The following is a 13,986-nucleotide window of genomic DNA, read 5'->3' on the forward strand; positions in this document are numbered from 1 at the left end:
CCCATGCGCAAAGGGAACGTCTGTGTGCTGAGCACTGAGTCCCTGATCTCGTAAAGCTCGGCTTTGGGGCGGGGCTACGAGGGAACCAAGCCTCATTGGTGTCTGAAGTTCTCAGAAAGCCTCTGCCCATGTGACTCAATTCTGTCCATTGGCCCCTAACCTGAGGTCCTGGCCTCAGTCTTCTCATCCAAGACATGGGTTGAATGAGCTTTCCCCTCCGCCTCCACGGAGCAGAAGGGGAGAGGATTTCTTGCTGCCAGCCAGTCTCCAAAAAAGAGGGCAAGCGTTTACATTTCTGAGGTCACAGGGTAGTGTCAATTCTGATCTCAGGCTCCAGAAAGGAGGGCAGAATCCTGGTTGTGCTGCCCAAGTAGTGAGGGTAGAGGAAACACTCAGAACAGGGTGTGGGTCACAGGGGCTCGAAAGTTTAGCTGCCCTTGCCAAAGCGGTATTAGATACATTGTGTGAACTTGCGGTTTTATTATGTATTGTCTGTCTGTCCTGTTAGACCGCCAGCTGCATGAGGGCGGGGGGTCTCCATCTCTGACGTGCACTGATTTATCCCCAGGGCCTAGAACAGTGCCTGGCACATGACAGGCACTCCGTAACTCTTTGTTCTCTGACAGCCAGGGTGCAGGGTCCAAGGCAGAGCTGAATCAATGGTTTTTCCATGGGATTCTGCTGGGCAGGTCTCTCCGTGGAGTCTTCGAGGCTGGACAGCCCCTACTTCCCAGGCTGGGTCTGAGACAAAGACCCAGGTCGGGCCCCGGGAAGGGGGGCTTCTCCAGGCAGCAGCGCACCAGCCAGTGTGATGAGCACATGCTCAGCAGAGCCCCAAGTTCGTTCCCCAAAAGAATCCTTTTGGGCTTTTGTAAGAATAAGGACCAAGGCTACCTGCGGTCTGGGAGGAGAGGAAGCCTCATCCCAGACGCAGCCCACCCCATCCCTCTTGACCACATGAGCTCTGGACAACCACCCTGCTTTTGGGGGGAGGGGAATGAGACCCTAGGAAGTAGATCTGTCCTGGTGGAGAGCGCCCGCCCGCACCCCTCCCGAGACAGCGGCGACGTGCCCGAGTTGTGCAGGTGGCCCGCTCAGACAGAGGAGGGGCCGTCCCGGGACTCACAAATACCAGGAGCTCTTGTACAGACCCAGAAACACCCCCGGCTGCCCCCTTCCTCCGGAAGCGGTCGAAGCTTAACCCCGGCCATTCACACGGGCAGAAGCACTACACAGCCTGCCCTCCTGTCCCCACCCCGTGCAACCCCTCTCCCTGCTGGCAGCTGTTCACCTCCTGGTCCCCTCTGCCCCCGTCAGACCCGCCATCTGTCTTCACACCTTTGGTGGGAACCTCTGAGCAAGTCTCTGGAGTTGGCCCAATCCATCATGTCCTCAGAGCCTCTCCGCCTGAAGCGGGGAGTGAGGGAGCCTCCCAAGCAAGGGTCTCTGGGAGGAGAGGCGAGGGTCCAGCTCAGGCAGGGAGAAGGTCAGGCTACTGGCTGCTTACAGTAATGGCTATTCCCCTCCCCTTCCCTCTCTCTTTTTATCCTCCTTCCCTGAGGCTTGTTTGTGGGTTCACAGAGCTCCTGGGACGTCCTTACTCTTTATCCCATCCCTGAGCCAAGCTCCAGAAGCCAGGGGCCCTTTATTTGCTTGTCTCTCCTCTGCCCTGTAACAAAACTGTGCTTTGGGGAGAAACCTCAGCCCACGCTGAGACAGTGGGTTGCAAGTCGGCAAGATGGTGCCCTAGACTCTGGGCTCTGCCCGGCCAACGGGTCCCTGGTCCCCATTCATGAAGTGAGAAGGCTGGTCCATATAATCTGATCGTCCTTCTTCAGACTTCTGAGTGATGCTCCTGTGACCTGTCTCATACCGTGAGGCCAGGCCTGGACCGTATCCTCAGGTGTGGAGACCTCAGGTCTCCATGGCCACGGTCACCCAGCCAGCTCTTGGGTCCTGTCCTGTCTGTCTCTTGACTCTCTGGAAGGTTAGCTCAGCCAGTGTGTGCTCAGTACTGAAGCCATGGCCTTGAACCTCAAAGACGCCAGCTACAGTCCAGCAGGTAAACATTCTGGTCTGCAGGCTGCATCATCCCTGCCGCATAATGTGGGCTCCAACAGGACGTGGTGCATCACCGTTAGGAGCTCTGCAAGGAGCTGATCAAGTCCCCCAGGGCTCAGCTCTGCCCTGGACCTGGGCTACGTGCTTTATGCCTGTCCGCTCACAGCTTCCTCAACAACCCTATGACATGGATGCTAGTGTCATCCCCATTTCATGGATGGGAAAAATCAAGACAGAGAGAGGTGAAGGAATCTCACCCATAAATAAATGATGACACGACAATGCAGTCAGCTGTCAACCACACTCACTAACAGAGGCAAACAGGGATGAACCCAAACCAGGCAGAAAATGAACATTCTTGCAAAGGTCTTAGACCAAGGGTTGGCAATGGGTTTTCTGTAAGGGCCAGAGAGCAAACGCTATTTGCTTTGTGGGCCAGGTGGTCTGTTTCGAAATTTCTCAGCTCTGGTGTTATAGACCCCAAAGCAGCCATAAATACGTAAATAAATGGACATGGCTATGTGCCAATAAAACTTTATTGACAAAAACCAGAAACTAGATGGATATGGCCGGGGGGCTGGAGCTGACCTTCCCTTTGGCCCCCTTTTTTCTTCACGTAACAGGTTTCTCACGCTAATTGAATCATCTTGGCGAAGGGGGATTGGCAAGAGGACTAATGTTTTTTGGTCCTTATTTTGTGCCAGGCTGGGTGCTAAGGCTTTGGCCAGTTAGATGCTAAGTTCAGAAAACACCCTTCTTAGGAGGTCAGCAACACCTGGTTTAATCACTCTTTAGTTCCATGGGGGACCAACCGAGGCTCAGCCATGCTAACTTCCCAACGCCCTGAGCAGTGGAGATGGGATTTAACCCCCTGCAAGACTCCAGCTTTCCTACCCGAAGCACAACTGTTCAGAAAAGCTCGCGCCACGTGTGTCCGCATAGACATGAGGGAGGCGACTCAGAAGGCGGGAGGAAGGGTGAAAACAACCTCGGATTTAATTCTTTCCTCCTTGGGTATTTGAGAGCCTGCTGTAGCCCCAGAAAAGAACTCTCAAGGTCACGTGTATCACCACGTCCTGCTCCCCAGACCCACCAGTCACTGCCATCAGCCTCAGCCCTGTCTTTCTGACTTGATCTAAGGGCGGCCCCATGACTTCTGACAGCAGGGGTAGGCACTGAAGGACTTCGCCAGCAACCCATTGGACATGAGAGAATGAGCTCCAAGACCCCATAGGGACCCCATGGAACCCCATGGGAGACCCCATGAAGTTCCCAGTCTAGAACCTTGGCTGTGTTTCTCACTACCGATCGGATGCTGCCTCTCGCTCACAGGTCACTCCTGGGGAAAGGCAAGAGATGGAGCCCAGGACGGCATCCAGGACCTGGTTCTAGAACAAAGTGCGAACCACGGTCAGCATCCCATAGGAAACGGTACAAGGTTTCCACCCATACACTGTGTGAAAATACCCGACTTTTATGGACTGAGCAGCCATGAGGTGGGTGGAGGGCCGGTTTCATAAGCTCTGGGGGCGCTGTCAGGCCAGGAGCACATCTATAATGTGGTCTCTGTGTGCTGCTGGTGGCCAGAGCCCTTTCTCCGCAGCTGCCTGCTGGGTCACCCGGACCTGCGGTTTGAAGAACATGAACCCAGGGCGAAGGATCCCGGAACACTGCCCCGTGAAGGTGGAAGGAGCATCTCCACTTCCCACTGTAGCTCTCTCCAAGGTACCCAAGAGCCCGCCATTTCCCGGGCACCAGTCTGGTGAGGCCACCTACCTGGGGAGACAGGCCATTGCTGACAGGGTTCATGTGGTTGGAGGACGCCGCCGGGTTCATGAAGCTGTCCGAGTAGCTGGAGAAGCTGTGGCGGGCTCCGTAGGCAGAGCTGGTGTCCGCGGCTGCTGCGGCCGCAGCCAGCCCCCCCTGGTGCATGGTGGACGGAGGGAGCGGCTGCGGCCGGTGCACGGTGCTGCCCCCATCTGCGGAGAAACCCAGAAGACGGCCTGAGCCAGGGGCCCCAGCCCAGGGATGGTGGGCGTCCCAGCACAGGGAAAGAAGCACCTGCTTGGAAAACAAGCCAGAAGCCTCCTCCTCCCAGTGCCCACCCAGCAGAGGGAGGGGTCACCTACTCTCACTACTCAGGATGGGACAAGCTGGCTTCTGGGCTGGCCACGAAGGACTAGCGAAATCTGGACAGACAGCTAAGCAATATTCCACGTAACTCCAAGGCAACTGTGAACCAGCCATGTTGCTCAGTGTTTGGCACACAGTAGGTGCTCAATAAATGTCATCTGGACCCAGAGTCTCACCTTGCTGGGAATTCTGTTAATCTATGCAGGCCTGTCCCGATAGCATTTTGTGAGCACCAACTGCTTGCCAAGTGCCATTACGAGCACTGGCTAAGGGTATGAAGCAAGAATACGATTCCCATTTTACAGGTGAAGAAACTGAGGCTTGGAGGGGTTGGGGCATTTGTGCAAGGTGATAAGGCTAGTGAGTGGTGGGCCCAGGGTTTGAGCTGCTGTGTCTGTTCCTGGCTGTGGGTTGCTGTTCTGCTTTGCCAGGGTTCCTCCAGGCAGCCTTCCAGAGAATGGGACAATCCTCCATTTTTCATCAAGAATCATAGGGAAGGTCCCCTGCCTCCTGGGCTTCCAGAACTCCAGCCTGCCAGCCCTTTAAGAAGGAGCCACGGGGACTTCATGAGTCCAACGTCAAGTAGTGGGACTGCTAATGTGTGCTGGGTGGGGAAGAGGGTTGGGGTCGGGGGCAGAATGGAGGGAAGGTCTTGGGAGGGAGGGTAACCTTGTATGTCACTTCTACATTTTAATACGACTGCAGGAGAGGCACATGACTTTACAGTTTGAGAAGCTCTGTGCTAAAAGTGTGTGGGAAGGCTATGTTGTGCCCTCACCTGGATGCTCTGTGGTCTGTGGGCAGAACCAAGAAGTTCAAGGGCAAGACCTTTTTGTGTGTGTGTGTGTGTCCTAATAGTCTATCCATATGCAAATAGACAAATGGTCATTTAAAAAAAATAGCCCTGGGGCACCTGGGTGGCTCAGTTGGTTGAGCATCTGAGTTGGGGTCAGGTCACGATCTTAGGGTCCTGGGATCGAGACTTGCATCGAGCCCTGCCTTGAGCCCCGTGTTGGGCTCGGTGTTCATCGGGGAGACGGCTTCTTCCTCCGCCCCTCCCCCACTCATGCTCGCTCTCGCTCTCTCTCTCTCACATAAATAAATAAAATCTTTAAAAATTAGCCCTTATGATTCCTTTTTGGTTAAGGAAGGGAGGAACGTGGGGGCGGGGTGAAAGGGTGTGGTTGGGGTACCCCGATAAGCTTGCACACTCACCTTGAGAGATGGTGGTAGTGGGGTAGGTGGAGTCCGGCAGCTGGTAGGGGGGCAGCGTGGGCATGCCGGTGGGCGGGAAGCCCCCGGGCAGAAGGTGGTTGAACGCTGCCAGCTGGTTGGCTCCTGCCTGCTTACGCCAGCGGGCACGGCGGTTACTGAACCAGACCTGGGGGGTGGAGAGCGGAGAGTGGAGAGCCCTCAGCCCGGCTCCGAGTGGAGAGCTGAGCCACAGCTAGAACCGGTCGCCGAGCCATCACCCTCTGTCCAACCAGGATCCTCCTCCGGGGGAGGAGATCCCCAGCTTCCTGCAGCTCGGGATAGCAGGCAGAGCCCTCCCGTGGGCGTGATCCCATTCTGTCCTCACCACCAGCGAGGGGAGTATCATTGCTATCCCCATTTTACAGATGAGCCAACAGCGATGCAGAGACAGCAGGTGACTCCTCCACGTGAAAGGGTGAGCAGGACGCACAGCCAGGTCTGGGGGGACTCTGGGTGCAGTGTTCCTTCCATTGTAGCAGCTCCTGTCCTAAAGGACATCCGTGGGGGACCACCCTCGTTCTAACACATGCTGCCCCTACCTCCTCCAGGAAGACCTATGTCAGGAACCTGCCTGAATGAGGCCCACTGGCCAGAGACAGATGCAAGAACCAGTCCTTTGTCCAGAGCCAAGTGGCTTGGCTTTGCTAAATTCTGTTTATCCAGCACAGGCCCCCTTGATCTGGAAAACCCACCTCACACAGACAAAGGCATTCATTAGGCATTCGTGAAAAATAACCAAACACATTTGAGGCTTCCTCTGCTCCAAGCCCTGGGCTGGTGCTTCATGTCTGTCCATATAGAGACCCATGAGATACATCCCTTTAGTCCCATTTCATGGAAGGGGAAACTGAGGCTCACAGAGGTCAAATACTTTGCCCAAGGCCACACAGTTCGCTGTAACGAAGCTGAGGTTCAAACTTAAATCAGTCTGACTTTCTAAACTCCCTGGATTTGCAATGAGTTCTGGGCCCAAAAAGGGGAATGAGTATGGGACCCAAGGGCTGCTTTGCGGGGTGGGGGGTTCTTTTCCACCCATGGGCTTTTCACATGCTGTTCCCTCTAACCGAGACCCTCTCCCGCCACCGACTCCTCCACCAGCAGGATCGGTGGCAACGCCTCCTCCTCTCTGATTCTCTAATCACCGCATCTGAGGCACGTTCAGGCAGGTCCTGCCTCCTCGCCAGAGGCCCCCAGCTTCCTCGTGAGCTCCCCCCACACTCATTTAATCTACGTATTTGTTTCTGCTATGCTTCTTTTTGTCTCCCCGTCTGGTTCTAGTCCCACCCTCCCACCCTGAGAGGCCACACCCTCCTTGCTCAACGATGATGGCTCCATAGGTGCTCACGGAATATTTGTTGAACGAATGAATGAACAAGGCTACAGAGACGTGCTCTGCTGTGTCTTTGCCAGGGCTGGTGCCGTAAGTCTCAGTCGGGAGCCAACCGCTCCACCCAATGAAGACCTTGACCTGTCCTGGCATAGGATCACTTAAGATCCCCTCCCCCAACCGGTAGACGTTGTCTGCAGACACGGGGGAGGGCAGTCTCAGCTGGATGGTGGGGAGCAGAGTGCTTATGTGCCCCTGGTGTCTTTCGTTTTCTGGATCCTTCTGGAGGAGAGGAGCTCTGCTTAACTTTCCGAGACAGATGAACAGGAAAGCTGCCTCTGATGCGTTGAAGACGCGCAGAGAAAGGAGAGGAGGTGGTCAGATCAGAAGTGAAAAATGGGCTTTGGATCAAAATTAAGGTCCCCCAAGGGGAGATGGAGAGGAGAAGGGAGTTGAGGGAAATTGGAAGGGGAGGTGAACCATGAGAGACTATGGACTCTGAAAAACGATCTGAGAATTTTGAAGGGGTGGGGGGTGGGAGGTTGGGGGCACCAGGTGGTGGGTATTGTAGAGGGCACGGATTGCATGGAGCACTGGGTGTGGTGCAAAAATAATGAATACTGTTATGCTGAAAAAATAAAAAAACTAAAACTAAAAAAAAAAAAAAATTAAGGTCCCGGCTTCTTCCCACTCCCCAGGGGGCTCCTGGTGGGATGGATGCCAACTGTTGGACGGAGGAGCTTCTGAACCGGTGAAAAGGGGCAGTGTCTCCTTGCTCCCTGCTTCTGGGAGAGGGGGAGGGGCTCCTGTTTGTTTCCATTCTGTTTCCCAAAGGGTATGCCTCCTAGCACCCCATGCGGGAGGACTATCCCAGACAGCAGACCTTAAAGAGCCCTGAACCGCTCTGCTCGTCCTCTAGGCCTTCCGGGTGTGTGGGAGACAAGGTTTGGGCTTGGTGCTGATGGGGCCTCAGTGCCTGGCTAACACCTGCTGAGCTTCCTTTTTAGCACACAGAGAGGAGCCCCGGCCTGTGCTGTTCTCCCCCGCCGTGTTGTTCGGCCTTCCCTCGTGTTTCCACAGGCCTTCCTTATGTAACAGTGGTAGATGCTTTCACTTGAAAATATATCGATTTTATTTTAGAACTGAATTATAATCTGGGTAACCTGTATTATGCGGCAGCAATCTCGAAGCTGGTCAGAGAATGACTTAGGTGTGGGACCTGCTGCTCCCGTGTGGCACGCTGAGGCTGTCCCTTAGCTGGGGGTCACCCCTTCCTCGAATGAAGAATACTGAAGGAGGTTGGAAACATCCTTCCCCTCCCATCCCTCTGGGTCTTTTCCTTCTCCCTCCCTCCTTCTCATCTCAGACCTTTGCTGGGACTCTGCTCCGTGCCAAGCAAGATGCTAAAGATGGAGAGCAGAACGGGACAGTCCCAGCCTTCCTTCAAGCTGCCCTCTGCCTGGGCACGTGACAGACAAGGCAAAGAATGCCTGTTTCCCAGGGCAGTAAGCTCAGGGGACATACAGGTGCTGGGAGGAGTTGTGAGGATGGGCTTCTGACTTCACCTCTCAGAATCCGGGAGGACTTCCTGGAGGAGATGACACACCCTTTGCTGTCAATTCTCTCACCTCTTCTTCCTCTATTGTTCTGTTTTCCCTGGAGTGCCTCCATCCTGGCAGGCACCTCCCTCCTCACAAAGTATAACAGGATGATTAAGAGCAGGGACTCTAGAGCCCGACATCCTTGGCTTGATTCCTGCCTCTAACTCCTAGCTAAGATGGGCAAATTCCCTTATCCCTCTGTGCCTTTGCTTCTTTGTGCCTAACACTGGCAATCCCCTCCGGTGGTTCTGGACCTCCAATAAGTTCACACTGGCCAAGTGCTTAGAACAACATGTGCAACTATCATCCTTCTAGAAAAGCCTCTGATGGCTAAGCTGAGGGAGCTCTTAGCCAGCAACCGGGGCGGGTGGCCCATTCACAGGAGGGGAGCGGAGGCTCTGGGAGGGACAGGGGTAGCCCCAGCACCCACCCAGAATCCCCGATCAGCGCTGCGTTCTTTGAGAGCAGAGGCCGAGTTTTGGTAACCATTTTTGATCCTTCTCTCAATACCTCACCCTGGGAGCAGGACACTGCGGGAAGCAGCTTTTATGGAGCTGAATATTCCATCTGGTCCTTCTCCTTTTCACAGAAGAAAAGAATGGGACAGGCGGACCTGGGTTCAAGTCCCAGCACTGGTGCTTCGTAACTGTGTCTTTAGGACATTTCTGTCCTCTGCTAAAGCTCAGGTTTCTCACCTGGAAAGGGAGTGACTGACCGTACCGACCTTCTAGGATTACAGGGAGGGTGCTAAGGATGACGCAGGTGGAACACATCGTCCCTAGCTCAGAAGAAGGGCACGATAAACACGATCTACTCTTAGGGAAAGATGCAGTCACCGTGGCTCATCAGTGAGTCCTTCTAGTGCTTCTAAAATGGGATTCCATTCCGGGCAGCTCTGTTTCTGGAGGAAATACACAGGCCCAGAGATCTTTGCACTCGGGACAAAGTGGATTTGTTTACCTCCAAGGAAGATGCACGGTTGGCCCCCAGCTGTTTAAAAATGAAGATTCTTCCAGAGGAAGTTACTGGTCCCCAGGCATGTGTCCTCCTGCCTGACCCCCTTTCCCACACTTCCTGGTGGCTTGCTGCCTGCCGGCGAGACAGGGGTGTCTCCCCCAGACATCACAGATGCCAAGTGACACCTGCAGGCTTCAAAAGCCCGCTGGAGCAGAGCCCGAGGGAGGGAACGTAGCTGGGTTACTAGAACCCCGCCTGACATGTGTTCCTGTTTCCTTGTTTCCTGGGCTATAGCTCCGTGATAGCAGAGATTTCTGTCTGCTCGGTCCCCAGCGCCTAGACCAGCGTCCTGCGTGGGATAGGTGCTCCGTTAAGTGAGTGCCAGAGGAAGGCACTGGGAGTTCCCACGGTGGCCAGGATCGGAACCACCAAGAACAGGTGCAGCTTAATGAGAATGTACTCCGCCTGCGGCGTTTCTGCCAGGCACTTCTTAATTTTGAGTGTGTGTTTTTCTCATGTGTAAACACTGAACCCTTAGAATAAGGGGGGCTATTAATGTCACCTCCACTTTGCAGATGTGGAAACTAAGACCGGAGGGATGTGTGCTGGAGCTGGACCTCACACCTCGGCATCTGGCTCTGAGCCTGCTCTGACCGGCTCTACCCTCCCACCACCTCACTGGGGCCACTGAGATGACATGTCTCAGGACTGCAAAATCCCAGAACCACAGACTCTTAGAAACAGAGACCCGAGACCCCACACCATAGACTCGGCGCAGTGCTCAGGAGGCTTTGAGCTCCCTATACGACTACCCACAGCAGGAGCACTCTCACCAGGCTTTCTGATCCACTGGACATTATACTTTGGCTTGAATGCTTCCAGTAATGGGGATCTCATCACCTCACAAGGCAGCTCTGATTGTCAGTAAATAAGGATCCTAGAACTTTAAGGAGCTTTAGTGATCATTTAGTTCCTTGCCTTTATTTATAGATGGGAAACTAAGTCTCAGGGAAACTGATTGGTTGAACGTAATTCAGCTGATTAGAGTCAGAGACCAATGCAAACCCAGGCCTGTGGCTCCCAGTCCCACCCCTCAGGGGCCTCTTAGCTGCCTCTTCCAAATCTCTTCTCCAGGCCAAATGTTCTATCATTCATCTCCTGGTTTTTCGGGAGTCAACCTTTGTTTGTCCTTTTAAAACCCAACATATATGGACCTCTGCCCTGCTGGGATTAAGCTAAGTTCTCAGGCTAAAGTTGGGAAGACTCGCTGCCTTGGGGGAGCCCAAAGGATGGCAGAGGAGTCTGCATGAGCAAGACGTCTGCCTTGGCTCCCTCGCTATACATTTGCCTGGGCTCTGCCTGCTCCCCCTATTCCCAGCCCCCCTCCGTCCTTGGACCTTGAGTGACACCTGTTTCTGGGTCCCCTGGGCCAATAAAAGCACGGCCCTGACAGCCAGGAAATTTTACAAGGCACAGTCAGGCTTCAAGGTGGTGGGAAGCAGCCGCAGCCGCCAGACGTGGGAATGAGAAAGCACCCAGGAATGTGCCCAGGAGAACAGCTGCAGGAGGATCAGAGCCGGGGGAGGGAGGCCCGGAGCACAGGGCAGGCTCAGATATCAGCCTGCAGAGCAGGGGCCGGAATGAGATGAGCTGGCTGCTGCCGCCTGCTCCCTTCCCCTGGGGGGTCTCCCTCAAAGGCAGCCACGGACCCCCCACTCCAGGAGTGGGGGCAGGGAGGGTGGAGAGAGGTACACTGGCTCCTGGAGAGCCTACATACTAGCTTGCTTCTAGAACTTTCCCTACTGCTTTCAAATCCTAGGCTCTGAGTCAACCTCTTCTTTCCCCATAGAAAGAACTTGGGCTTTGGAAGCCGGCAGGACTGAGTTCCGGGCCCAGCTCTGTGCCCCTGGGCATGCTTCTTCTCTGAGCCTCTTTCCGCCCCTGTGGCCTGCCCGGAGGTGCCATGCCTGACAAGGTGGTCTGAGGTTCCGCCAGGTCTAAGAGAAGGCTCAAAGTGGGTGCCCAGCAAAGTCTGCTTGCGCTCGGCTGGGAGTCCCTAGTGCACAGTTTGGGGGGCCCTCCTACAGAACCGTCTCCCTCGCTCGCAGAGAAGATGGACCAGGAATGGGTTCCCTCAGGAGATGCTAATGGGACCCTCTGTCTTCCTCCCTGACTTGGGGACAGGAGACTGCTCCCTCCCCCGCTGCTGGCCAGGAGGCAGGCTGAGCTCCTTCTCCACCTCCCCCGCCCCCAGCCCCACTGATGAAGAACCGCACACTCGTGGGCGTGGAGGGAGTGTTCGAGGTCTGCCCATCCTCCCTCTGATGCTTCTAACCCACCAGGAACGTGCCTGCTCCGTGTGCTTGCATGCTGCCTATAACCAGAAGCTCTTTACCTATCTCAAGAAGCTAGGCCTCTCAGCAATTTCCCTCCTAGTCACTTCCTCCCCTCATCCGAGATCTGGAGCCGTTTATGCATCCCGAACCCTCTCTTCTGGCCCTTCCCTGGAGGGCTGAGCACAATCCAGCAGGCCTCACTGCACATCCTGGCTTCCCCAAGGCTGCCCACCCCGTGCTCAGTGAGTCAAGCAGCACTTACTGCCCGTTTACTCCGCATCATGTGCCAGTGGCTTTCCTCATCTACACAGTTCCTGGACCACCTGCTGGAGAGCCCTCTGGGGGCCCACTCAACCCTGGGATGCCGGCCACCTCCACCTTCTCCGTTCCGCCAGCTTCAGTATGCCCGCAGGGCAAACACCCACGGCCCCGCCTCACCTGCACACGTGCCTCCGTCAGCTTGGTCCTCTGCGCCAGCTCCTCGCGGGTGTAGATGTCCGGGTAGTGGGTCCTCTCGAAGGCCTTCTCCAGCTCCTCCAGCTGCTCAGCCGTGAACGTGGTCCGACTACGGCGCTGCTTGCGTTTCAGAGGGAGGTCGGGTTCTGACTCCACGTCCGAGCCCTCGTCCAGCCGGTTCCCTGCAGCCAGGTGGGAGGGAAGGAGAGGGAGCGGGCCTAGTGAGGCGGAGGGGCGCGTTGTGCCTGCCTTCCCACCCACTGCCTCACTGACCATCAGGTCGCTCCTGAGGAAGCGTGTTTCCCACAGCACTGCTCACCAGAGTGAAGGGGGGACGCAACCTCCATGCCCAGCCTCAGGGGACTGGCTACATATTTTATGGCATGACTGGTCTTGCTTTTAAATCCCCTATAGTTGGGTACTTTGGTTAGTTCCACTGACACAGAAGGATGGCCACGACATAGGACTCAGTGTAGTTCCATGATGAAATACATTTGCTGAAATTTCCTACAACTATATTCTCCAAGATGAGAGAATTTTGCTGTGCATGAACTGTATCTCCATACACCTAACTTGAAGAAAAAGGCAGGGTAGGGGCGCCTGGGTGGCTCAGTGGGTTGAGCCTCTGCTTTCGGCTCAGGTCGTGATCTCAGGGTCCTGGGATCGAGCCCCGTGTTGGCCTCTCTGCTCAGCGGGGAGTCTGCTTCTCCCTCTCTCTCTGCCTGCCTCTCTGCCTACTTGTGATCTCTCTCTATGTCAAATAAATAAATAAATAAAATCTTAAAAAAAAAAGGGAAAAGGCAGGGTAAAAACCAGTGTGCAAAGGTTGATCCTGTTTTTGGAAAAAGCATGCATGGAACACTATACTCAAAAGATGAACAAACATTAGCCTTTGGGAGACAGAGCTAGTGTATTTTTTTTCTTTTATGTTTACTTATAGTTAGTATTTTTAAAACAACCATTTAAACAGAAGTGCTATTGCATTTGGGGAACATACCACAAAACTAGGGCGAGGGGGCACCTGGGTGGCTCAGTGAGTTAAAGCCTCTGCCTTTAGCTCAGGTCATGATCTCATGGTCCTGGGATCGATCGGGCTCTCTGCTCAGCAAGAAGCCTGCTTCCGCCTCTCTCTCTGCCTGCCTCTCTGCCTACTTGTGATCTCTCTCTGTCAAATAAATAAATAAAATCTTAAGAAACAAAACAAAACAAAACAAAACCTAGGGCTAGGAGGAAGGCCAGAAGAAGGGGAGGGAGAGAGACAGAGAGCACGTGCATGTGCTAAGGGCTGGCAGCCCAGAAGCTTAGATTCCAGACCTGATTCCACCCCTAAATCCCCAGAACCATGACCCCAGGAGGGTTACCTTCCCTCCTTGGGCATCAGTTTCCCTGCTTATAATATGAAGGGTTTGGACTTTGACTTCTACACAAAAGCCCTTCCTGGGGTGTTTCAGGATCTGTGAGTAAACTTCCAGGCTGGAAAAGGAGACCTTACCTGACAACCTTGGTTGTGGCCATGGCCCCAACTCTCCACCCCCCCTGGAGTCTGGGGGTGAGTGAAGATCATTGCTTCCTGTGCAGAGAGAGCCCAGGAGTCTGGAGCCAGCTTACTTCTCAGCTCTAGATGGGGCTATCAGACCAGGTGCCAGACCAATGAGGTTGCAGGAACGGTTTGATCAAGCTCCTTGGCATCAGAGCTGAAAACACCCTGGGGACTGAACTGGCTTCCCAACCCCACTGATCCTGTGCTTCTTATCCATCTTGGTCCAGCAGAGGGGATGCTAGCAAGGAATAGCCTAGTCGGGGCTCTGGAGCTGTACCCTCTGTGGCCCCCGGGGGAATGTGAGGAGCACATAGTAGGGCC

General features: G+C 54.7%; 1 protein-coding gene across 4 annotated transcripts in view; it reads right to left on the bottom strand.

Annotated features, from left to right (window-relative positions):
• PAX7 (paired box 7) overlaps positions 1–13,986 on the bottom strand; it is a 100,131-nt gene that overhangs the window by 36,632 nt on the left and 49,513 nt on the right. For all 4 annotated transcript variants that reach the window (XM_047728520.1, XM_047728518.1, XM_047728519.1 and 1 more), the window contains exons 5-7: positions 12,108–12,307; positions 5,410–5,575; positions 3,838–4,040 (exon numbers count right to left, since the gene is read on the bottom strand). In XM_047728520.1, the coding sequence (XP_047584476.1) occupies positions 3,838–4,040; positions 5,410–5,575; positions 12,108–12,307 (569 nt within the window). The remainder of the gene's footprint in view (positions 1–3,837; positions 4,041–5,409; positions 5,576–12,107; positions 12,308–13,986) is intronic.

This window comes from Lutra lutra, chromosome 4, assembly GCF_902655055.1.
Source record: "Lutra lutra chromosome 4, mLutLut1.2, whole genome shotgun sequence".
Lineage (NCBI taxonomy): Eukaryota > Metazoa > Chordata > Mammalia > Carnivora > Mustelidae > Lutra > Lutra lutra.